A 27,330-nucleotide genomic window follows, 5' to 3' on the forward strand; every position below is an offset into this window, starting at 1 on the left:
GATACATCAAACCTAAGTAGTACCATGTCCTGACTACTGACATCACCACAGAGCTGGTAAGCTACATTGCCCTCCAATTAATTAACATTAAAAGTCTTACCCATACTGTAAAATCCAATGATAGACACAAAAAGCTGGATTAACTCAGTGGGTCAGACACCCTCTAGAGAAAAGGAATGTGACGTTTCAGGTCGAGACACTTCTACAGAAGAAGTTTAAAGGAGGGTCTCGACCTGAAACGTCATTATTCCTTTTCTCCAGAGATGCTATCTGACCTGCTGAGTTACTCCAGCTTTTTTATGTCTATCTTCGGTTTAAACCAGAATCTGCAGTTCCTTCCTACACTGTAGAATCTAACCATCCCTTTAACCCATATTTTATTTTGTGCTATCTAAAGCCCTCTGCATTTTGGCAACAGTGCCTTTAAGGGCCTGTCCCACTTACGCGACCTTTACAGGTGACTGCCGACACCCGTGATAGGTCGCCGAAAATTTGAAAATGTTGAAAAATCGGCGGCAACCAGAAAGACGCTACGACTCTTTGGAGACCTCTTACGACCATTGGAGACCTCTCACGACCATACAGGCAACCCCTGGCGACATGTCACAGGTGACCTCTCACTACCGTAGGAGACCTCTCACGACCATACAGCCTATATGGTCGTGAGAGGTCTCCTATGGTCGTGGGAGGTCTCCAAAGAGTCTTTCTGGTCGCCGCTGAATTTTCAACATGTTGAAAATTTCAGCGACCTATCACAGGTGCCAGCAGTCGCCTGCAAAGGTCGCAAAAGTGGGACAGGCCCTTTAGTTGCCTAAGTTCTGCAAGTCTTTCCCTGAACCATAGTACCTCTCCACCTTTGAGATGCTCCTTATAATCTTTTGGTTATCTCCAGTTCATCAGTTTGATTTCAACATAATACATTTATGAAGCATCGTAGAAGACTTTGCTATGAAGATGATTTATGAAAATCATTTTGTTATAGGTCCAAAACAGTTTCCTACATGGAACCTAACTTTTAAATGTCACCTTATAGGTTAAATAATGGAATGGATCAGTAAATTTCTGACTTTGGATTCAGAGTGGATGCGGCGTTTAATGAATTAAGAAAATATCTTTGTCCTCGGAATGATGATAGTGCAATAGTTATTTGCTGGGCTAGATGTTACAGGAAGCTTTTGAATAAGAGAAGTGGTGACAGAAGTGACTGCATACTAGTAGAGGTTTAACAAAGGCACAGCAACAGTCATATTTTACCTTGGTTTGTCTACAGGCAGCTCTCCTGTGACTGAGGAGATTAAATCCAGTTTCAGATCATCAGTCATGCTCTCTCCCTGCAAACCATCCAATAAGAACCCTCCGACTGGCCGCTTCATGGTCTCCCTGGCTGACCTCAGCCTCTCCTCCAGTATGCCTCCTCCTTCTATGACTCCAATAATTTCAGCGTCCTTCAGCACCTGAGCATCAACCAAACCCATCAGATGTTAACTCGCTTCTTGGCCTTTTGGCTAAGACCAAGTGTAGTTAACTGCACAACTTGGGTTGATAGTATTGCAATTCAATTAAATATTCCAACATTCATTTGTAGTTACTTTAAATCACTTTTAAATTCTTCAGTCTGAAGAAGGGCCTCGACCCAAAATGTCACCCATTCCTTCTCTCCAGAGATGCTACCTGTCCCGCTGAGTTACTCCAACATTTTGTGTCTATCTTAAATTACTTTAAAAGTTTGATGTTAATGCTTCTTTTGATTTGTTCATCTTCGCCTCAAGCTACTAAAGATTTGCTGCACTGTAATGTCAGAAGTCATATTATAAATTTCCCTTCTATATTTCTGCTCGTGTTTTCTATTCTGTGCTCCCCAAACTACAAGTAGCGACACACGAATGTACTGGGTTGGACATGGCATTTCCATGATCACACTGGCTGACAATATGCACTGTGATGGTTCACACATGGTTACTTGGGCATTATACTAGAAGACAACTTCCTTTGGTAAGATATGGATTATGGAATAATGAGTTTCAGCCTTTTCCCTGAGAACAAAGTGGAGCACTTCCCATCCATATTCATCAGATTTTAAAAAATCTCCATAAGTGTATATGCGACAAACCAAATTAAATTATGACCTTTTGAATATTCTTAATCCCTGATTCTACCTGCAGAATGTTTCTTCCTTTTCATTCTTTGATTGCAATCAAAACTGCATCTTCCAAGACCACTATGACCCCTAAATTTTACAAATCAGTATCTTTGGCTTTACCAGAAATTACTGGTCTTCACAATCAAATCTCCCCGATGCCATCTTCCCACAATCTTCATGAACCTTGCCAATCTTCTACACTCTCAGACGCGACCATACATGTATTGTTACTTGGGCATGATACCAGAAGAAATCATGCTCGCTTTCAATCCTCCATCAATTAACAATCAAACTCTGCTGCTTCTATTCCAACTTACCAATCAGCTTTGTGTTCTTGGATCTCAATGGCCCCATCTCATACAAAACCATATAACTTATTCTTAAATCCCTCTATAGTCTTGGTCTCACTCAATCTCAATAATACTGCATAATCCTACAATATTTTATTACAGATTATGTTCTTTCCATGCATTCTTTTGCTTTTCTCTTTCAAGGATTACACCCGATATCATTTTTGAACGGGCTTCCCTCTATTTCTCCATCTGAGCATCCATTTTGGAAAACATTATATTGGTGACCCTTTACTTTGAGACTATGCTCCTTGCTCTAGATAACCCACATTAGAAGAAGCAGCCTCTCAACATCCATTCTTGTTGAGTCCTGACAGGACATTGCGTGTTTCAATAAGATCACCTTCCCTTCAAACAAACGCCAGAGTATGTACCCAACCTGTTTAATTTGTTGCTCAGAGGATAACGCTATCACTTCTGGAGTCAAGTAAATGAATGTCTTTACCTCCGAATTCTGATGCACCTTGAGACATTCATCCAGAAAGCCCAGAGTTCGGTCCACTGATTTATTTATCCTCTTCCTTGAAGATCCTGGAGGAAGAGGCTCTCCATCTGCCATGCAATGGTACCAGTCAGGTTTGAAGGATTGTTGTATTGCCATGAATTTTGTCAAAGTTAGCTCAATTCGACCACCTCCGCCCCACACGGAAACAGTCTTTTCAAATGGAATAAAGAGTCATTAGACCTTTGAGACACCAAGCATAAAAACTGATTCATATAAGATTTAAATAAAAAGCAATGATATTTAACAATACAAATGAACCCAATAATTTTCATTGTTTTACAGCAGAGAACCTGATTATCTGAACCTTGCAGAAAGAAACTGTGGTTTGGATTGAGCATGGGACTAAAAAAGTCCTCTAGCACTGGTCAGGCTTTAATTTTAGACTCGGGCAAATCTCAAATGGCTATGTTGCACGTACATCAACAACACAATTAATTAATCAACGACACCGTATTATCAGATCTGCAATTCAATGGCTCCAATTTTCTTTCTTCCACAATAGCTTTCTATAACAACTTACATTTCTGTAGTACCTTTAAATGAAACAAAATGTCTCAAGTTAATTTGCAGGAATATTATCATAAAACCAGTACTAAGCCACATAGTATAAGGACAGACTTGGCCACAATGGGCTTTAAGGAGAATCTTAAATGAGAGAAACACAAGTAGAAGATGTCACAGATATATAGGGCAGGCATTCAAGAGTTTAGGCAGCTAAAAGCAGAGTTCCAAAAGAGACATTGATTAAAGTTGAGGACATGCCAGAAATGGAGAAGCCTAGTTATCTTTGAATATTGTAGACTGAAGGTTGCAGATATTGGGTGTTCAGGAGGGGTTTAAAACCAACATGAGAATTTTAAGTTCTATCATTTTCTTGAAGCAATTCTTATTTGGACAGAAAGCGATAGGGGATGATAGTGCTTCATTCATTCTTCAATATTCAATATCAAAGACTGTCAATATTCACTGATAAGTCTGGAGACTGACAGTAACCAGAGATAGAGTCTTGTTGAGATCAGCTCAGAACAAGTGAAAAACTGTCGCTACAGCACGCTGTCCCGGAGCCAGTGTCCTGCTTGAATATTCTTTCTCACCAGGCATATTGAAGGCAAATATGCAAATTACATTTGCCTCTCAACTGTGGCAACAAACTTGAAACTATTGTGAGAGGTAAATCTACCCGCATATACAGAAACCCTAATTACTTTGGTTAAAAAAAATGGAGGAAGTGGTACTGCAGAGCTGCCAACTCTCATGCGTTGAGCGTGATGCATCTCGCCACATTCTCACGCTGATCACAGAATTTCTCATGCCCTGTCGTGAGAAATTCTGTCAACGATATCAATCAACTGCATGGGCCGCGGGTGTTGGAGAGCTGGGGCGGAGGGAGGGATGGAAGCAGAAGCAGAGGCGGGGACAGATGCGGATGGGGAGCCAGGGTTGGCGAGTGTTTACAGGGCTGGCGAGTCGCTCGCTGCAGCTCCGGCCATGCAGCATCCTCAGTGCAAGAGTCCCGGGCCATCGGAGGCGTCGGAGGCATTGCGCCGCTGCCATGAGAGTCTTTGCCGAATTCGCCCTGGTGACTGGCATGGACCAGGCTGTGGCTCAGTGAATCCCGGAGGACAACCAGTGCCTGCTGGAAGTAGGTACCAAGCACTGGGTAGAAGCGGTGGAAGATAGTGGCCTTCAAAGGGGTGGTTGGAGAAAGCATCCTGCTTGCCTGCTAGATTTTCACTTACTGTAACTGCAGAAAAAATGTTCAGAACCAGGGGGAGTTCAAAACCAGAGGTCACACAGTATAAGAATAAGGGGTAGGCCATTTATGACTGAGATGAGGACAAACTATCTTCAACCAGAAAGTTGTGAATCTGTGGAATTCTCTGCCACAGAAGGCAATGGAGGACAATTCACTGGATGGTTTCAAGAGAGAGTTACATTTAGTTCTTGGGGCTAGCAAAATCAAGGGATATGGGGGAAAAAAAGGAAAGAGGTACTGATTTTGGATGAACGGCAGTGCTGGCTGGAAGGGCCAAATGGCCTATTCCTGCACCTATTTTCTGTGTTTCTATGCTTGAGTATATGGCAATAAAACTCGACCACTTGATTTTGAAGCATCCATGCACGGTGGAGGTATAATGCAGTCATAGAGTGATACAGTGTGAAAACAGGCCCTTCGGCCCAACGTGCCCACACCCGCCAACGTCCCCACCCCCCTCCCCCTATTCGGTCGCTCCACGCCCTCACCGGGTACCCCACAAGACCAGTGATCAGTGATCGCTCAGTCCTCCCATTTTCAAAAACGGTCAGACGGAGAGCACTACCAGATGTGAGCAGGGAACTGAGGCGTGATGTCCGTGATGTCTGGATCCCAATGCTCAGCGCGTCGTGTTTCGGAGTTGGCTAATGTTATTGATTTGTAATTAGCCTGATTTATAATAAGTTGACAAAACCTTAATTTATTAATGCGGAATATCCAGGGGATGGGATAAGTGTAATATTAAAATTACATGCAAGGTGTCAGGCTGTCTGTCACAACATACAGCCCTGATAACCCATTATTTCCTTCAGTTAAATATTGGGAAGGTAGCACTATTGTCATTTGCCACTTAACTATTATGTTTTTTAACCTCATTGACTATTTCTAACCCCCCCCCCCCAAATTCCTTTGACAGGTTGAATAGAAATGTCCCAATCTCATTGTTTTATTAATTGAATACGTAGATGAACATCCTCAAGGAGTGTAATCAGATGGAAACCGATTCAGATGCGATGTTTAAGAGCTGAAAAATGTAAAAGTTCCTAATATGCTACCTCGGGCTAGGTCTCTCGCAATTTCCCATTCCCAACGTTAGCAGCCCTGTGGTACTGGCTGTTAACATGCAAGGATACAGATTCCAAGATTTTTGCAATCACGACTGGCTCTTAAAATTAAAATAAATGCGAAGAATAACAAGAAAAAAACAATCTGCTGGAGGAACTCAGTGGGCCAAGCACCATCTGCAGGAGGAAAGTTGTTAATGTTCTGGGTTGTTCTGATCTAATGTTCTGAACATTCTGGATTAACCCCCTCGCCCGTACAGATGCTGCCTGACCTGCTGAGTTCCTCCAGCAGATTGATTGTCTGTTGCTCCAGATTCCAGAATCTGCCGGCCCTTCTACTGACAGCCAAGAAAAATCAAATAAAAAAGCAAGGCAAGAGGAATGCCTGCAAACACATTTTAAACTATGTACCTGCACTTGTAATTAACTTACTTTGTTTGTGTTGTATCCTGATGGACATGGACTAGCTGGGTCATTCTGAGCACAGTAAATAAGCGAGTCTGGCATGCCTGTGATAAACCAGAATGATAAACACTTCTTTCATAATTCAGTGGCAGTATGAATAATGCGGAACGGTCTCTGCACAAAAGCATTAATGGTATTTGAATTTAAACAGGCTAAAATCTAAGACAATGTAAATCATATAAAACAGAAAGTGATGAATATACTCAACAAATCAGGCAGCATTTATGGAGGGTGAAACTGTGTTAATGTCCTGTTAAAGGTCATTGGAAGGTAACCATTTCTATTTCCACTGATGCTGTCTAACCTGATAGTATTTCTAGCATTTTCCGTTCTCAAATTTCTGATCTACAGCTTTTTTTTCCATCTGAATCTCATCCACTCCCTACACACAGGGGGGAAATTCACAGAGGCCAATTAACCTACAAACACACACATCGTTGGGTTGCGGGAGGAAACCGGAACACTCAGAGGAAAGCCACACAATCACACGGAGAAGGCGCAATCTCCAACCAGACAGCACCCAAGGTCAAAACCGAGCCTCTGGTGCTGTGAGGCGGCAGGTCTAACAGCTGCTCCACTACGCTGTTCAAGGAATGTTTGAATCTGGGCAAGTGTTGATGGGAATGAGGGGGAGAAGAAAACAGGATTAATGGAAGAAAAGTGCAATGGAGTTTTAATTGGCAGATGCACAGGTACAGTACAGGTACAATGAAAAACTTTCTTGCAGAAGCATCGCAGGCACACAGACTCTGACAACACAAAAACATAAATTCTATACAAATTTTACACAAACATAGATGAGTGCATGGTGTTTGGCGTAAAGTTGGTAGGCTATAGGGCCCGATTCCATGTTGCATCAGTCTGTTAAACTAGGAGGACTTGTAGCAACAGTACATTAGCAAGAGCAATACTGCAATAGTATTAAGACAGTTCGCTTCTCTTTATTTTAGATTTCCAACATTATTTCTATATTTTCTTGCCGGCGTTCACATTCAATTTGTCATAGATAAATAAATTGGACCCAATTATTCAATGCAAGATTTGACTACACCAAATCAGGATTCATATACCTTCTGGCTGCAATGTTACAACTAATTAACATAAAGGTAGGTGTAACATTGCCTATAAGAAGCGTGTAGATAACATGGGATGAATTGCAATCTGCCCAATGCCCATACTTAAATACAAACCACAATAAATACCTATGAATTTTCCAATGCCTTCTTTATATTCTTCCAGAACTTCGTGATGCTCAGCACTAAGAAAACAGGGAAAGGAGGGGGGGGGGGGGGGGGGGGGGGGGGGGGAGAGAAAGAAAAGGGCTCATAAAAGAGTACCAGAGATCCCCAAGTAGAATATGAAAATGTAGCCACGTTAATCTGTAGCCTTATAGTTTGTCTCAAACCTGACTGAACTAAAATCAGTTGAGTTCTGGGGTGGGAGATTGAAACCTTCATGTGGTCCACCCTGTTTCGACTCATACAATCAACCCGACGTGCACAAACAAATAGATCAAATAGAACAAGTTGACCTACAACTTTAGCTGTGCACACCATACACAAGAAGAAGAAGTTGAGCTCTAAGAGATAATGTGCTTTAGTGCATTTATTTATATCAAGCCACTCCATAGGATCTATAATTTTGAAACTTGACCCAAACCGGACACAGGTAATTAGCTCCTGTTGGACAGGATGGCCAACCAGTTCCAAAGCATATGCCAAGGAGGATTTTATGTTGATGGTCTGGGTCTTCCCAATATTTGTCTGGAAGAGGTTTCTGCGCAGAATAAGACTGTCAGAGATGATGATGGAACAAGCGAGCCAGTGACAAGATGGAGCTGAAGGTTGAAGAAGGAACTGCAGATGCTGGAAGATCGAAGGTACACAAAAATGCTGGAGAAACTCAGCGGGTGCAGCAGCATCTATGGAGCGAAGGAAATAGGTGACGTTTCGGGCCGAAACCCTTCTTCAGACCTTCTTCAGACCCTTCTTCAGACCAGATTCTGAAGAAGGGTTTCGGCCCGAAACGTCACCTATTTCCTTCGCTCCATAGATGCTGCTGCACCCGCTGAGTTTCTCCAGCATTTTTGTGTACCTTGGAGCTGAAGGTTGTCAGGTTCCTTGTGGAACATAATGTTGTGAATCGTGAGTGTAAATGCCGCAGAATAGCAAACAAACCTTGGCGACCTACAGCAACAATGGTGCGGGAGTGGGAGAGGAGCCACTGTGTGTTGTAACTCAGTAGTTAGAATGGAGCAAGGACAGTTTGCCAACATGGAGGAGAGGTAGGTACTGGAAGAGAATGATTAAGGGACTGTTTCCATGCTGTCAATGTGACCAGTACAGGAAACAATTGGCAGTATAACTTTGGCAGATTAAACACCATAATCACATACATCAATGTCCTGGTGTGACCGTGAAACTGTTCAAAGGAGCTGCTTTTTACACCACTCTGGGCCAACACAGAATTTAGAATAGAGTTTCTATTCTGAAACGGAGATATAAGAATTTCTGCACACAACCCGGCACCGCATTACACCCAAGGATAAAATAAAGTTTTATACTTGCACGTACAGCGTTGATAATGTCAGATGCACAGGTTCAGGAACTCCTTCTATGAGGCTGAGTGTGTCATGAGTTAGATGTGGAGCAGTGCCTGTCCGGGTATAAAGCAGGCAACCAGGAATATCGAGGCTTTTACTGCCTTTCCGTCCTACTTCAATCAATTTGCCGTGACGGCATCCATTCACCACGCTGGAGAGGATTAATTTCATCTTTTCTACTAAAACTTCCAACTGGTTGACCGCTTATTGTAAGCAAGTTCACTGCTATATCTGTGGCTATCAGAGGCCTGTATAGTTGAAAATCAAGCAACTCTGTTGCAGCTTCTGTGAAATAAAGAAATGGTATTCAAGGTTATTTCCATGCATCTTTTTCTACTTGGTTATCATCCATCAGCATTTCTGAGAAGGGTGAGAATTGTTGTATGGAGCCAAAAGACATGGAGATGCTCAGCATTGAGGCATTGGAGAGCCTTGGACTATCTTTGATTGGACATTACTGGCTTTTCTTATATTAAACGTTAGTCATGTTATTCCCTTTATCATGTATCTGTACACTGGGAATGACTCAATTGCAATAATGTATTGTCTTTCGGTTGACTGGTTGGCACGCAACAAAAGCTTTTCACTGTTCCTCGGTACACGTGGCAATAAACTAAACTAATGAGCATCCTGGAATAGAAGCATTTTCTGTGCTGCCATACAAGAAAACCACACCAGACACACCATGCTCAGATTTCAAGTAAACTTCTGCTGCCTGGCAATTTCTTGAAATTGACCCACTCAAATTAGAAAGCTTTATCACTCAGATCATGACAATGCCCTGAAGGCAACAGGTTCTGTGGCTGGCATGTGGATCTGTGAGTTTTCCTCATCATTTAGTCTGAAAGAATCGAATGTACCTTAAATTATACAAACCTCATTTGCAAAGCACATTCTCCAATTTGAAGCCAATCACCGATTCTGTGTGCCATCTGTGTAGGACCTATTTATTGTCTCCCAAATGAAGGTTTTCAAATTTCCTTCCTTCACTTTTAAAAACTTACACAATCTCAATGGCCAACACGTTTTAATATTTTTCTTCTGTTTATATTTCCCTTTTTCCTCTGGCTAGTTTATCCATATTTAATGTGTAAGAAAGAACTGTAGATGCTAGTAAAATCGAAGGCAGGCACAAAATGCTGGAGTAACTCAGCGGGTGAGGCAGCATATCTGGAGAGAGTGAATGGGCGACGTTTCGAGTCAAGACCCTTCTTCAGACTGATTATCATATATAACTTATTTTTCATTCTAATCATTGATTCTATGTTCAGTCATTCTATTTTAGTTGCATGTCCCCAGGTCTATGGTAACACAGCAATAGTATTAATCTGAGAACACAAGCAAGTACACAAGAATTCCATTATTGAAGCTACCAAAGTCAATACTCCATCACTTCCGACTTAGTGAAACAAAGAGAGATAAAACTGCTCATTGACCACATAAGAGAAAAAAATATTGAAACAAGACAAACTATTGCAGTTGCTCAGACATGACATTACTGAACATGAAAAGAAAGGATAATTCTGGAAACAGTCTTTAGGAGGCATGGAACTGCTTGGATTTTAAAGATTTCAATGGGAAAGATAACAATACAATACAAATTTATTGTCATTTGAGCCCCAGTGAGACTCAAACGAAATTTTGTTTCCACAGCCATACAAACAAAAACAATGTCCTACAGACATACACACAATTAAGTTCACACAAACATCCATCACAGTGAACCCACTGTGTTGGAAGGCAAAGTCTTTTCTCTCCCCTGCTCTCAATTTCTCTCCCGATGTCCAAGCTCCAGGCGGGTGATGCTAAGTCCCACGGCCATTTTAGGCCGCGCGGGGCGATTTACGGCCCCGCTCCCGGTCTGAAAGTACAAGGTCGGAGCCCCAGCGTGCGATGGTGAGTCCCACGGCAATGAAGCCGCGCCAGATGATGTACGGTCCCGGTCCGGGTCGTTCCAACCCCGCGACACGGGCTGGAGAAGTCGCGTTGCAAAGGAATTGTTAATGCCCTAAGAAAGAATAATCCTCCAAATTATTTGTTTCAACAAGCTTATATATTACATGGTCTTAACATTATTTCCTGATTTACCTCTTCTATGAATGTAAGCTGGCTGATGTATTGAACTGTAATCCTTGTCACTTCATCCCTACCCAAAAGCAGAAAGTGCTGGAAGTACTCAACTGTCGAGATACCATCTACAGATGGAGAAACAAAGTCAATGTTTCAGGTTGAAAACTATTCATCAGGACAGGCAATCTTTGATGAAGGATCTCAGACCTGAAAAATTAACTTGTTTCTCTTTCCGCAGCTGCTAACTGACCTAAGTAATGGAGTCAAGTAGCATGGAAACAGGCCCTTCTGCCCAACTCATCCATGCTGACAAAGATGTACCCTCTAAGCAAGTCCTATTTGGCCAATATCCCTCTAAACCATTCCTATGTACCTGTCCAAATGCCTTTTAAATGTTATCATTGTACCTCCCTCAACGAGTTCCTCTGGCACCTTCATCTGTACACACACAGCCCTCTGTGTGAAAAAGACCTCCGCTCAGGTTTCTATATTTCTGGAACATGTAGACAACAAGGATATCTACGTCATACTCATAGTTATCGACTATAGCTTCGCCTTCATCACTATAATCCCAGTCAAACTCATCTCCACATTCCTAAACCTTTGCCACCGGATTTTCGACTACCTAACCTATAGAACACCATCAGTAAGGATAGGTGACAACACATTTTCCACAATAATTCTCGACACCGGTGCCCTGAAAGGATGCATACTTAGTCCCCTATTATTCTCCCAGTGCACTCATGACTGTAGCAGAATTCACACTAACACCATCTACAAGATTATAAATGACACCACAGTGGTGGTGGGCCGGATCATGAACAGTGATGAGGCGAATGATAAGGAGATTGAGAACTTAGTAACACTGTGTCAGGACAACAATCTCTCCCTCAATGTTAAGGGGCTGTCCCACTGTACAAGCTAATTCAAGAGCTCTCCCGAGTTTTAAAAAAATCGAACTCGTGGTAAGCACGTAGAATGTACGTAGCGGGTACGTCAGAGCTCGGGACGTCTCTTAGCGGCTCATAACGCTAACGGCAAGTACTCGGGAAACGCGGTAAGCTCGTGAAGACTCGTGAAGATTTTTCAACCTGTTGAAATATGTCCACGAGAGCCCCGAGTACCTACGAGCGGCTATTACCGTAATTCTCCGAGTTCGAATCAGGGGAAACTCGGGAGAACTCTTAAATTAGCTCGTACAGTGGGACAGCCCCTTTAGCAAGACTGAGGAGCTAGTTATCAACTTCAGTCACAGATGGAGTACCTGCGCCAATCAGTATCTATGGTGCCGAAGTTGAAATGGTTGAGTTTCACGTTCCTTGACATAAATATTACCTAGGATCAGTTGGGGACCACCCACATTGAACTGATAGCCAAGAAGTCATGCTCAGGAGACCAAGGAAAAGTCAACATGTCGCCAATGACTCATGCACAATTGAAAGCATACTGTCAGGTTGAATCATATGTTGGTTTTGGACACAGCTCTGTCCTAGACCGCAAGAAACCATGGAGAATTGTGGATGTATTCTAGAATCCCACTCCGTCTACAATTCATTCTGCCTCAGAAAAGCAGCTAACATAATCAAAACTTATCCAACCCTGGCCATTCCTTCTTCTTCCCACTCCCAACAGGCAGAAGATACAGAAACCCCTGTTATAAACATTCTGAATAGCCCTTCCAAAAGCTACTGTCAGTTTCATCTCGACCGCATTGCAAACAACATCCCTCGAACTGGTGCGCTTCAACACTGAGAACTATATTCTGCACCCTGTCCCTTTGCTCTACCCATTGTACTTGGGTTTGGCTTGATTGTATTTATGTACAGTATTATCTGATTTGATTGAATAGTAAGCAAAACAAAGCTTTTCACTATACTTCAGTATATGTGGCAACAATAAACCTAACCTATTAAAATGTTAATATAAAATTAAAACTGTGTGGGTTTTCTCCGGGTGCTCCGGTTTCCTCCCACACTCCAATGATGTACAGGTTTGTAGGTTAATTGTCTTGGTATAATTGTAAATTGTCCCTAGTGCGTTATTGTGTGGGGATCGCTGGTCGACGTGGACTCAATGGGCCAAAGGGCCTGTTTCCGCGCTGTATAATAATAATAATAATACATTTTATTTTCGGGCGCCTTTCAGAGTCTCAAGGACACCTTACAAAAAATTAACAGAAGAGAAAAAACATATAGTCGGAGTAAAATAAATATTAAGGACATCACCAATACACAAATTAAAGACAGAAATCGCTCCAAAGACAAAAAATCAAAAAACACAATGTGAAAGAGAGAGCAGCGGCAGCTAAAGCACGCTAGCGTCCACTCTCCCTTCCGACAGCCACCTTGGACACAGGCTAACATATTAACTTACACACAGGAAAAAATCACCCCCCCACAGTGGTTACCACTGTGGGGGAAGGCACAATGTCCAGTCCCCATCCCCAGTTCACCCAAAGTCAGGTCTATTGAGGCCACCGCTATTGCCTCTATGGAGGCCCGATGTTCCTGGCCGTTCTGGCCGGGTGGTGTTGCCCCGGCGTCGGGAGAGTCCTCTCAGCGGCTGGGCAACCTGGAACGGCCGCTTCCTAGCTGGGGACCGCGGCTTCGGAAGCCGACAAGGCCGCGCCGGGTTGGAGCTCCCAGGCTCCCGAAGTTAGAGTCGGCGCCGCCCGCTCCGCTCCGCAGACCCGCAGCCTGGAGGTGTTGATCTTGGCGGTCACAGCTCACCGGAGCTCCAGCGCGTCCATCCAGCGCGGCGACCCAGGCAAGGCATCGCCCGCTCCGCTCCACGATAGCGCTCCAGCGCTATGCCGCCACCGAAGCCGAGGTGCTGGGCGGTCCCCGCCAGGAAACGGCGCTCCACGCCCGCTGGTAGGCCACGAGGACGGGTCGACAGGGCAGCCCGGAGAAAAAGCTGCCTCAGCGACCAGGTAGGGACCTAGAAGTATAATTACCCCCTACCCTCCACATTAAAAAGTCAATTTCTCCTACGGACGAAGCACAGGACTTACTAAAAACTTCAAAAAAAAGTGATTTAAACGAACGGCTGCTGGTTAGCAGCCGTTCCCCAAGATGGCTCTAAACTAAACTTGCTAGAGTCAAGAAATGGTAAAGCACAAAAACTTTTATACAATTCACGACCGGAGGTTACAGACGTGCAACGTGGCAAACTTGCGAGGATAATTATTTTTAAATCAATGTTTTTTTTTAATTGACACTTTCATCACAAGGCTTTAAAAACCACACTTTCCTATCACACTATTGTTTTCTGGGCAGTCAATGATGATGTACGCTCTTTGCTGTCGAACTGGAGAAATACTGTCTTTAGTCAAGGAGCAGATTCATTCACCCAGATAGATACAAAATGCTGGAGTAACTCAGCGGGTCAGGCAGCAACTCTGGAGAAAAGGAATAGGTCTGAAAAAGAATCTTGACAGTAAAGGGTCTCGGTCTCTAAAGAAGGTGGCTTTATAACTTCGGTGTAAACCAACATCTGCAGTTCCTTCCCACAAATTCATTCACCCAATCCACGCTATGCAAGGCGGATGCCCACAACCACCAACATGCTCCAAATAAAACTGAACGAATGAAGGAAGGAGGAGGGAGATGCTAATAATTAAAACAATGTCTTTTTAAATGCTGCCGGTGACCGCGCATACCCTGCCAACGTAAGTGCAGCTCCCACAACACACACACAGCATAACACAAACACTACACATATACAGCACAACACAAACACACAATACAAACACAGCACACAAACCACCAACACAGCACACAAACCCAAAACAAAACACCAACACAGCACCAGCAAACACAAACCCTACACCAACACACACGCAAACCCTGCACCAACACACAGGCAAATCCTGCACCAACACACACGCAAACCCTGCACCAACACACGCGCAAACCCTACACCAACACACACAAAAACCCTACACCAACACACACGCAAGCCCTACACCAACACACACGCAAACCCTACACCAACACACACACACAAACCCTATACCAACACACACACACAAACCCTACACCAACACACACGCAAACCCTGCACCAACACACACGCAAACCCTGCACCAACACACACGCAAACCCTACACCAACACACACGCAAACCCTACACCAACACACACGCAAACCCTGCACCAACACACACGCAAACCCTGCACCAACACACACGCAAACCCTACACCAACACACACGCAAACCCTATACCAACACACACACAAACCCTACACCAACACACACACGCAAACCCTACACCAACACACACGCAAACCCTATACCAACACACACACGCAAACCCTATACCAACACACACACAAACCCTACACCAACACACACACACAAACCCTACACCAACACACACACGCAAACCCTATACCAACACACACACGCAAACCCTATACCAACACACACACAAACCCTATACCAACACACACACAAACCCTACACCAACACACACACACAAACCCTACACCCACACAAACCCTACACCAACACACACACACAAACCCTACACCAACACACACACGCAAACCCTACACCAACACACACACACAAACCTTATACCAACACACACACAAACCCTACACCAACACACACACACAAACCCTATACCAACACACACACACAAACCCTACACCAACACACACACACAAACCCTACACCAACACACACACACACACAAACCCTACACCAACACACAAACCCTACACCAACACACACACAAACCTTATACCAACACACACACAAACCCTACACCAACACACACACAAACCTTATACTAACACACACACAAACCCTACATCAACACACACAAACCCTACACCAACACAGACGCAAACCCTACACCTACACATACAAACCCTACACCTACACACACACGCAAACCCTACAACACACACACGCAAACCCTACACCAACACACACACACCAACACACACACACCAACACACACAACCCCTACACCAACACACAAACCCTACACCAACACACACACACCAACACACACACACCAACACACACAACCCCTACACCAACACACAAACCCTACACCAACACACACAAACCCTACACCAACACACACACACACACAAACCCTGCACCGAGACACACACAAACCCTACACACACCAACTCAGTACCACATGTGTGCTCACCTTCACCGGCACCCGGAATCACCAGCCGCTGCAACACACATCCAATGAAAGGACAGAGCAGATCCCGCCGTACTGACGTCACGGGGTCGCGGCGCTGCCACGTGACAGTGCGTGCAGGCGCTCCCCGGGCTGCGTTCCATGGGCTGTCCTGGCGAATGCGCTGGTGCTAAATTGCTGCACCCGGTGAACATCACGGTCGGGGAACATCCGAAGAGGCCAACGGCATTAACCTGCAGACACAAGTTAAACACAAATAGTTGGAGTCATTCAGCGGGTTATCCAGCTAAAATTGGCCGAAGCGCCGGATTGCACCGCACCCTAATGGAGAGACAAGGAACTACAGATGCTGACATCATGCGTAGAACTAAGGGCTGGAGCAACTCAGAGATGCTGCCTGTTCCGCTGAGTTACTCCAGCATTTTGTATCTTATCTTTGGGCAGTTCCTTCCTACACAACTGTGGAGAACATGAATAGGCAACGGTTCGGGTCTGAAGAAGGGTTCCGACGCGAAATGTCGCTTATCCATGTTTTCCAGAGATGCTGTCGGACCTGTTGAGGTACTTGCAGCACTTTGTGTTCTGCGCTGTGCTTACGGATCGTGGCATGGCACACAAGTAACAGTTTCAGTCACGGGCCTGGTTCTCTGAGATACAGGAACATTAAGGAAGAGCTGGAAAAGGTCTCGAGTCTGCCTAGTATTCAACATGGTTGATCTGGGTCGCTATTCCATTTTGCTGTCTGATCCCTGTGATCACTGATTTCTCCAAATTAAACTGACCATCTCAGCCTTGAACCTCCACAGTAAAAAAATATCCAAAGATTCACTTCCCTCTGAGAACAGTAGTTCCTATCACCACTGTTTTATCTAGGTGACTAACTACTTCTGAAACCGCTCCTTCGTTATGTGTACCCCTACCCTCAGACAGATCATCTCAGCATCAATCCTGCAAAATCCCGCGGAATCATTTTTTCTCAGTAAAACCACCTATCAAACGTCATTGCTTTTTGCATATCTTTCATTCATTTGTCTATGTGCCATCTATATCTCTGGTTCCCCTTTCCCCTGACTCTCAGTCAGAAGGGTCTTGAACCAAAACGTCATCTATTCCTTTTCTCCAGAGATGCTACCTGACCCGCTAATTTTCTCCAGTTTATTGTGTCTATCTTCTCTCAAACTACGGCTGCACCCTCGGCAAACATGGTACCCAAGGAGATGCGAAAGGGGGAGTGAGCAGCATTGTATACGTTTTATTTTAACATTTCAAGAAAGATTCTAAACAATCTTTGGTAAGAATAAATCCAAACTGTTTAAATAATATATATTGTTGCATAACCTGTGTTGTGCATTGCATTTCTCCAGAACTTAAAGAAAGATTTAAGTAGAACAAGAGTTTTTTACTTTAAAGAAAGTTTTTTGCAAAAAACTCATTCACACTAGTAAATTTATGTTTTTGTTACTGTAGCCAAGTGCTTCTCCCAATTACATTATGTAACTGAGCATGTATGTGTGTACAGTGCAACTCGTGTCGTTATTATTCTTTGCGCTGAATGCATATTGTCCCATTGATGTGTAAGAAGGAACTGTAGATGCTGGTTTAAACCGACGATAGACACACAAAGCTGGAGTAACTCAGCGGGACAGCAAGCATCTCTGGAGAGAAGGTATGGGTGATGTTTTGGGTCGAGACCCTTCCTCAGACTCATTGATGTTGTGAAGAAAATTAATTTGAGTATGGAGTATGGAAAATATGGAGCAAATGCATGGCTGAATGCTGCACTATGACATCACAGATGAATATCACTGATTGTTATGTTTTGTGACCTGCTGGTTATAAACATACTGAGCAGAACACCGTATCTGTAGAAGTATGTACTGTAAGGTCAACAAGTGCATCTTAAATCTCTATTAAGAGTAAACCATGTTGGAAATAGACCATTCGGCCCTCCACATCCTTGACATTGGACACCCATCTACATTAATTCCATCCTGCAGCACATGGCCCAGAGCCTTCTCATGCCTAGATGACGCAAGAGTCGTTTTTCTTGGTTTCTTGGTCCTCCAAAATATTCCAAATGGAATTTAAACTGGGGGTTTAATGATTTTCATTATTTTGTCAATGTGTGTGAGATGCTTTAACCAGATTTTCAATAACATACATGCCAAAATCTGAAGCTACAACAGTGGGCATAGCTAGCCCCCGAGAACATAGACACACTCCCCTGGTTCTCCGCAATGAAGAAGGACCCGGCAGGCCGCATGCAGTGCCATACACAGGAAGCTCGGAGGCCACCGAATCGAGGAGGTCAGTAGGTACCAGGGTATTGCCTCCAGCGCCTTCAAGGTCAGCTGACTGGGAGGCGTTTGCAGCCCAGGTCACCCTTAACTCCCACACGGACATTGATTCATACACATCCTCTGTTCTGGACTTTATAAACTCCACCATCAATAGTGTCACCTCCCTCAAACGGGTGACCATATTCCCGAATCAGAAGCCATGGATGAACAGCGAGGTCAGGCTACTGCTGAAAGCACGGGACACCGCTTTCAAGTCAGGCGATGCTCGAGCCTACAGTTCATCCAGGGCTAACCTGAAGAGGGGCATCAAGAAGGCCAAGCACTTCCATAAGCTCAGGATTGAGGAGCACTTCAACAACAACTCCGACCCCCGACGCATGTGGCAAGGCATCCAGGCCATCACAGACTATAGACACACCAACACCACCCCCACATCCAGCGACGAATCCTTCCTTGAGGAGCTTAACCACTTCTATGGCCGCTTCGACAGGGACAATCTAGAGACAGCCATCAAAGCTGTGCTCCCTGCTGATCACCAACCCCTCACACTCACCCCCTACGACGTGTACATGGCACTGAGTAGGACTAATGCACGTAAGGCTGCTGGCCCTGACGGCATCCCCGGGCGCGTCCTCAGGGCCTGTGCTGCGCAGCTGACAGATGTCTGGATTGACATCTTCAACTTGTCACTTGCCCAAGCAGTTGTCCCCACGTGCCTTAAAACCACCTCCATCGTACCAGTGCCAAAACACTCCACTGCGGCAAGCCTCAACGACTTCCACCCAGTTGCACTTACCCCCATCATCACCAAGTGCTTCGAGAGGCTGGTCCTGGCACACCTCAAAGGCTGCCTACCTCCCACATTGGATCCCTATCAGTTTGCCTACCGCAAGAATAGGAGTACGGAGGATGCCATCTCAACGGCACTTACGTAAGAATGCTGTTCATCGATTACAGCTCAGCATTCAACACCATTATACCCTCTAAACTGATCACCAAACTCGGTAACCTGGGCATCGACCCCTCCCTCTGCAACTGGATACTGGACTTTCTAACCAACAGACCCCAGTCTGTTAGGTTAGACAAGCACACCTCTTCAACCCTCACCCTGAGCCCCCTCCTCTACTCCCTCTTCACCTACGACTACACACCTGTACATGGTACTAACACCATCATCAAGTATGCAGATGATACAACGGTGATTGGCCTCATCAGCAACAACGATGAGTCGGCCTATAGGGAGGAGGTCCAACTCCTAGCAGCATGGTGCGTTGACAACAACCTGGCCCTTAACTCCAAGAAGACCAAGGAGCTCATTGTAGAATTCAGGAAGTCTAGGGGCGGCACGCACACCCCCATCCACATCAACGGGACGGAGGTGGAACGTGTTTCCAGCTTCAGGTTCCTGGGGGTCAACATCTCCGATGACCTCTCTTGGACCCACAATACCTCAACTCTGGTCAAGAAGGCTCACCAGCGTCTCTTCTTCCTGAGGAGACTGAAGAAGGTCCATCTGTCTCCTCAGATCCTGGTGAACTTCTACCGCTGCACCATCGAGAGCATCCTTACCAACTGTATCATAGTATGGTATGGCAACTGCTCTGTCTCCGACCGGAAAGCACTGCAGAGGGTGGTGAAAATTGCCGAACGCATCACCGGTTCCTCGCTCCCCTCCATTGAGTCTGTCCAAAGCAAGCGTTGTCTGCGAAGGGCGCTCAGCATCGCCAAGGACTGCTCTCACCCCAACCATGGACTGTTTACCCTCCTACCATCCGGGAGGCGCTACAGGTCTCTCCGTTGCCGGACCAGCAGGTCCAGGAACAGCTTCTTCCCTGCGGCTGTCACACTACTCAACAATGTACCTCGGTGACAGCCAATCACCCCCCCCCCCCCCTCCCCCGGACACTCCTCTCACAGGAAAAAAGAAGTCTATGACTATGCATGTAAACAGATTTATTTATTGAAATCATATTCTATGTCGCTCTTCCAGGGAGATGCTAACTGCATTTCGTCGTCTCTGTACTGTACACTGACAATGACAATTAAAGTTGAATCTGAATCTGAATCTATCAAGTCACCACCAGGACTTAAAGGGTGAGGATGGTTGGTGAGCTGAGCCGGTCAAGGGCGACGGCAGAGGCCGTGCAGCAGCAGCCTGCGGCTTACGTGGATCGGCGGCACTCCAGTACATCCGGCAAGTGGACCGGACTGAAGAAGGGTCTCGACCCGAAACGTCACCCATTCCTTTTCTCCAGAGATGCTGCCTGTCTCTCTGAGTTACTCCAGCATTTTGTGTCTTATCTTAAGCGGATTTTGAACTTTTGATTTTGACTGTGGATTTTGAACTAAATGGCCCCCAACACCGTGGCAACTGTGAGCTATGCAAAACTATGGCATTTGTGAAGTATGTATGCAAAAAAGAATTTCACTGTGACAATAAAGAACCAATAAGTGGCAAAGTATGAACATTTATGAATGATTGCGTTATTTTGTTACAAACCTCTGATTCTCTTCTATGATTTATAAAGATTTCCAAACACCGACCTCAATTCAAAGTTAACATTTGTGTTCCATTATTGTTGGTGGCTTTATTGCAGCCGTTGGTCGTTGTCATGGTGATAAGAGGCCGCGCAGCGCCGGCGGGTGCACTGGATCATGGGAGTTGTAGTTCGCGGGCGGTTGCCGACTGTCGCTGTCAACGGCTCCCCGCACACAGGGAACTACAACTCCCGCTAGCCCCGCACCGCCAAGTGACTGCTCAGCAGCAGGCCAGGGGCCAGGGGAGTTCTGTGCTAAGCCAGTCATTTATAAATAAACTCACGAACATGTGGGAAGAGGGCGAGGAGATGAAGCACGATAAGCCTGGACTTTTCCGCTGGAAGCGGTTCACCAAGAACCAAAATAGAGCAAAGGTACGTGAGCGAAGGACTTTCGTCGGCCTTTGGAAAGTTTAGCTGGGTTAAAGTTTAACGTTTCCATCAACGTTACTCTGCCATCGGACTGCCTCTAGCATTAATGCCCTTGTTTCTGAGCAAAACAAAAATTGCCAGAGGAACTCAGCCGGTCAGACAGCATCTGTGGAGGGAATGGATAGGGTGGCTTCAGATCTGCCCTGTTACTTGCCCGTCAAACCTTAGTGCCAAACTCTATTGTATTCCTCTATCTCATTCTTCTGACGACCCTTTTGTAGTCTTTTTGATAACTCTATTTCTCCACGTTTCATTCTCTGCTCTCATGTCCTATTAAACCAATCGTGGTTGGTTTAATAGGATAGATACTGTACAGATCTTGGGTATAAAGTAGCAAACGTGACCCCACTGTTTAAGAAGAGGCTGTGGGAAATCGTTAAACTAGCGACTTGTTAGCCTAACATCAACAGTTCTGGAAGATTGAATTCTGCAATTTTAGATAACCTCCAACAATCCTCCCTCCTCCTTCCCCCCGCGTGCCACACCTACACACACCTATTTCTTCCCTCCTCCTACCTTCCGCTGGACAATTTGCAACTCTTCATATCTCACACCTTCAGCTTTGATCGCTGGCCTTTGTTCCAAAAATCGGTCTATCAGAAAAAAAACCTGGCCTGTATCCACCTATTACCTACCATGCTATGTTCACCCTCTCTGCTCTCCCAGCTACCCCTCCCACAATCACTGAAGTAGGGTTCTGACCCAAAATTTCACCAATCCATGTTCTCCAGAAATGTTGCCTGATCCATTGAGTTACTTGCAGTACTTTCTGTCCTTTTGTGTAAACGAACATCTGCAGTTCTTTGTTTCTTCTAATATTATTATCTAAATGGTGTCAAGTTGGGAAAAGGAGAAGTACAACGGGATCTGGGGAATCTTATTCATCAGTCAATGAAAGTAAGCATGCAGGTACAGCAGGCAGTGAAGAAAATGAATGGCATGTTGGCCTTCATAACAAGAGGAGTTGATTATAGGGGCAAAGATGTCCTTCTGCAGTTGTATAGGGCCCTAGTGAGACCACACCTGGAGTATTGTGTGCAGTTTTGGTCCCCTAACTTGAGGAAGAACATTATTGCTAATGAGGGAGTGCAGTGTAGGTTTACAATGTTAATGGTGGGACTGTCATATGCTGAGAGAATGCTGGGCTTGTATACTCTGGAGTTTAGAAGGATGAGAGGGTTTCTCCTTGAAACATATAAGATTATTAAGGTTATTATTAACATGTTCTCAATGTTGGGGGAATCCAGAACCAGGGGCCACAGTTTAGGAACAAGGGGAAAGCCATTTAGAACGGAGATGAGGAAACACTTTTTCACACAGAGAGTTGTGAGTCTGTGGAATTCTCTGCCTCAGAGGGTGGTGGAGGCCGGTTCTCTGGATACTTTCAATAGAGAGCTAGATTGGGCTCTTAAAGATAGTGGAATCAGGGGATATGTGGAGAAGGCAGGAACCGGTTACTGATTGGAGATGATCAGCCATGATCACATTAAATGGCTCGAAGGGCCGAATGGCCTACTCCCGGCACCTATTGTCTATTGTCTATTGGCAACTATCTAGTCTGGGACCTTGCCTGTGGACAGAGAAAATATAGATCTTCTTCAAGCCCCCTATAATCTCTTGCCTCTCTCAATAATCTAAGATGGGTGCCTTGGGGATTTATCTACCTTAATGCTTTTCAAGAGCCTCAACACCACTTACTTTTTAATCTCAAACTGCCGTACCATATTAGTGGTATGTCCATATCCTTTTCCTTAGTGAATACAGATGCAAAGTACACATTTAGTACCTCGCCTACATCTTCTGATTTCATGCACAAATCCGCTCCTTTATCCTTGAGCGGTCCTATTTTCTTCCTGGTTACTCTTTTATTTTTAATGTATGTATAAAGAGCCTTGGGATTTTCTTTAATCCGACTCACCAATTACGTTTCATGCCCCCCCTTTGGCACTTCTAATTGTCCACTTGAGTGGAATATTATGCTAATTATATACACACAAATACTGATTTTTTTTCATGTTTATTGTTTACAGAGTACTATATTTATGTATAACTAACAATAATAGTGCAAAATGACAATAAATGCCCCCTAGTCTGTGTAGTTCAGACCTTATTTGGAGGTTATAGTGTTTAATAGCCTGATAATGATGATATTTATTGTCACTTGTACCTAGCTAGGTGCAGTGAAATCTTTGTTTTTGCACGCAAAGTACAGAAAAGAGTTGCCACAAAGGCAATGTTACAAAATGGTACAAAAAATAATGATCTACCTTTTCCTGGAACCTCGTCCCCTTTGATCTCTCATTTTCACACCTCGCCCTTCAATATCTCTTGTTACCCTCTCCCCTAACTCTCGGTCTAAAGAAGGGTCTCGACCCATTACATCACCCATTCCTTCTATCCAGAGATGCTGCCTGTCCCGCTGAGTTACTCCAGCATTCTGTGTCTTTCTTTGGTGTAAAACAATCATCTGCAGTTCCTTCCTATACAAAAAGTACTCATCCCTTCTTTGTCCAGTGTGCCCCAACCCCTCCCCCTTCACATCCACAATGAAGTTCAATGGTATTTCATTGTCGTATCTACTTTGGTACAGTGACATTTTTTACATTGTTCAATAACAATCCTACTATACATGGGCATAATCATATTGGAGTACAAGTGTAAAAATAGTAGATTACACTGAGGCAGTGCACAAAAGTTGCTGCATTTCCGGCGCCACCATGTATCCTTCATGTTAAAAGCTATTAAAAATATAGAATCTTTAGTTGGCCATAAAGAGCCTTTGTCCAGGCAGCGGTTGGAGCTGCGGGGGTTGGCCTGGCCTAGCGATGGTGTCGATGTCTGCTGCTGCTCCATTGCTGCAGGCCACATCTGGTCTGTGCTCTTGGCCTTTTGGAGTGGTGCCTAATCCAGTTGAGCCCCAGGCGTCCACAGGGTCTCCAGCAGCCCACTCCACCAATACGTCGCCCAATGAGCGTACCGTCTGTTGCCTGATATGCCCACTACTCCACCTCCGTGCCCTGGGGCCCCTCACGCTGTCTACTCCCAGAGTCCGGAAGAATGGGACACGAGCCCCCAGCCCGCTTTCTGTCAATATTCTTTTCCTCTGTCTACTGCCGCTGCCGTCTTGGCTTCTTGATGGAGTAACATAGACGAGAGGTGATCTGCTAATCTACCACTCATTTGACCAACTGTCTCCTCCACATGGCCGTCATCATCTCCACATGGCAGTTGGGCCTTGGAAATGTGATATTCTCAGAACTTGAATATTATTGTATTATATGATGTAAGTCCGTAACAGACATGTAAAGAAATTAAATTTCTAGCAAAAGACTAAGTCTTTATGGAGAAGATCAGTTGCTAGTTGGTACATTGGTGTATTATAATCAGCAGCATCATCATACTCCTCAGATTGTAACCAATAAGCAACTCTGTACACCTTGTTTTTCCTCAACTTCTCAATTTTGGCATTGTAAACTACAAGTTGTTGCTCTTCAAACCACACATGACATGCCTTTCTGCCCACTACTTTCCCAAGGCTAACATTTTTAAATAGCCTAAGTATCCAAATGACAAATAACAAACTGATCCCATTCACACAAGAATTCACAATATAACATGATTTTTAAATCTCACTTTGTCATGAATTTATATGCCAAATGGAAGGAATTTAATGTTTAATTCCCATAAATTAATCCAGAAACATCCACTCTCAAGATAATCAAAATCATTATTTTTTGCACAATACATCTAACTAAAACTGTACTGTGGATATTTAGTAAGAAAATATTGATCATGAACAGACTATAACACAAAATATAGATGATTTAGATGTTCTTATGACATGATTGTGCAAAAAAATAATGAATTTGATTGTCCTGAGAGTGGATGTTTCTGGAATGTGATCGATTGGAATGTTGCCGTAGCCATAAATTTTAAGCCCATATCGGCAGGCAAGACACGGCCGATTTGTATGTGGGCCTAAATAACCTTTTTTCGCATCATAAGATTGAAATGAAGCCACACCAAAAAGCAAGATAATATGTTAACTAAACCTTTTGTTTTGTCCTGATATTGTGATCCGTGATGTTGAAGGCATTAGAAGTCGCGTTTAACTTCTATGCAGCGATGTAATCGTCCAGCAATTTTCTTTTTTCTAAACCGGGAACGGAAGCGCTTACGATTTTTCTTCATCAGCTATCAGCCCGAGGAAAACCCTCTCCGACAACCAATACAAAACTGCATTTTAATCCCGCCCCCCCCCCTCCCCCCCCAAGCCTCCGGAATCGCACGCAGAGGCAGTGGCAGATCTGCAGCGCCGCTGATGGTACGTTTTGTAACAAAGCTATATACTGCATATGTGAATATACTTCTAATCTGGATATTATTTACTTAAGTGTCAAATATCAGTATATTTCTAAAATATTATACATTTTATTCTAAATAGTCCCAGATAAATTAAGCTAAATTTGATTACAAAATGCTCAAATATATTTGATTGGCAGTGCATAATGCACTATCTGTTAAATTATTTTTCAGTTAACAATGCTATTATTGTTATCAACAGCAAAACCTGGATTATGATGATATCCAAGACTGGATGAAAGTAAGTATGAACAACTGAATTCATGATTGTCTTGCTGTAGATTTGAATATAGATTGTACTGTTATTTGAATGTTTATTACTTTTTAATAGAGAGTTGAAAAAGCATCTGACTGTGCTGTTGCAGAGGTATTTCCTTCGAAAAAGTTAAATGCAAATCCAAAAGTCAGTGGCTATGTTATGACTATGGAGACAGTTGATCAGCTTCATGATCACGATGATGCCTATGCTGAAGGTAAGATTCCCATTGATTGTATGGTATCTTGATGATTCTCTCGCCACAGGGATAAATCACAGAAAGTGTGATAATTTTGTAAAGTTTTTCTTGCAGCCTTTTTTACCTGTAACATGGGATTGTGCTTAATACAATACAATTTATTTGTTGTCATTTGAACCCAGAGGTTCAAACGAAATTTGGTTTCTGCAGTCATACAAACAAGAAGAAGACACAACACAATTTACACGAACATCCATCACAGTGAATCTCCTCCTCAAAGGCAAGATCAAGTTACTTGAGAGCGAAGAGTGTTTAATTGTCAAATATACCAATTAGAGAACAATGAAATTCTTACTTGCTGCAGCTTAACCACCCCCGTAAACGCAATAAAAAATATTATATGTACAATAAATTGATACTAGGGAATCATGAGATCATAGTTCTGAGTTTAGTGTTCAATAGTTGATAGTTGCTGGAAAGAAGCTGTTCTTGAGCTAGAGGTCATGATTTGCAGGCTCCTGTACCACCATCCTGATGATAGTAGCAAAATGAGAGTGTGGCCAGCGTGCTGTGGATCTTGGATGATATTGTTAAACTGAGTTATTTTGTCATTCTAAAGTCAACTTGACTCAAACACTTGTATCTGTTGAAATCGATTCTTTATTCAGCTGAGACTAGTCTCTGAACCTTCCAACAAAGAGCTGATGCTCTGGGGCGGGTCCAGAGAGGAGTAACTTTGATAGAACTCTGGCGTTTATTAGATATTTCAGATACAGAGGGTATGACAAGCTAGTAACCAATCATCAAGTCGTCAAGTTTATTCGTCACATACACATACGAGATGTGCAGTGAAATGAAAAGTGGCAATGCTCACGGACTTTGTGCAAAAAGACAAACAAACAAACAACCAAACAAAATACAAACTGAGTCCTTCTGGTGATTTACAATATCAGTCACTTGGTCCCCCTTCCCTAGCTTCATTACAACCTTCGTTTGCCTGTGGTATAACTTTGCTTATTTTATTTCAACACAGCAAAACCCTAGTAGGCTCAATTATCAAAGACCACTCCTCAAAATATAAGATACATATGTAATACAATGATCACATGTCATACACACTTTC

The 27,330-nt window shown here is 43.9% G+C and overlaps 2 protein-coding genes across 7 annotated transcripts in view; one reads left to right on the forward strand and one right to left on the reverse strand.

The window, feature by feature from the left end:
- LOC116980750 (queuine tRNA-ribosyltransferase accessory subunit 2-like) overlaps positions 1-21,928 on the reverse strand; it is a 42,056-nt gene extending 20,128 nt beyond the window's left edge. For 2 of the 5 annotated variants that reach the window (XM_033033303.1, XM_033033300.1), the window contains exons 1-6: positions 16,125-16,201; positions 8,854-9,167; positions 7,483-7,538; positions 6,248-6,324; positions 2,936-3,145; positions 1,255-1,454 (exon numbers count right to left, since the gene is read on the reverse strand). In XM_033033303.1, the coding sequence (XP_032889194.1) occupies positions 1,255-1,454; positions 2,936-3,145; positions 6,248-6,324; positions 7,483-7,538; positions 8,854-9,053 (743 nt within the window). In that variant the 5' untranslated portion in view covers positions 9,054-9,167; positions 16,125-16,201. Of the gene's footprint in view, positions 1-1,254; positions 1,455-2,935; positions 3,146-6,247; positions 6,325-7,482; positions 7,539-8,853; positions 9,168-10,970; positions 11,078-16,124; positions 16,202-21,906 lie in introns of those variants that run through there. The other 3 variants (XM_033033301.1, XM_033033302.1, XM_033033304.1) reach the window with 3 other exon arrangements.
- Positions 21,153-27,330, forward strand: part of ccdc191 (coiled-coil domain containing 191) — a 35,380-nt gene continuing 29,202 nt past the window's right edge. The window contains exons 1-3 of one of the 2 annotated variants that reach the window (XM_033033292.1): positions 21,153-21,333; positions 25,955-25,993; positions 26,084-26,225. In XM_033033292.1, the coding sequence (XP_032889183.1) occupies positions 21,247-21,333; positions 25,955-25,993; positions 26,084-26,225 (268 nt within the window). In that variant the 5' untranslated portion in view covers positions 21,153-21,246. The remainder of the gene's footprint in view (positions 21,334-25,954; positions 25,994-26,083; positions 26,226-27,330) is intronic. The other variant, XM_033033291.1, reaches the window with a different exon arrangement.

Source organism: Amblyraja radiata, chromosome 14, assembly GCF_010909765.2.
Source record: "Amblyraja radiata isolate CabotCenter1 chromosome 14, sAmbRad1.1.pri, whole genome shotgun sequence".
Lineage (NCBI taxonomy): Eukaryota > Metazoa > Chordata > Chondrichthyes > Rajiformes > Rajidae > Amblyraja > Amblyraja radiata.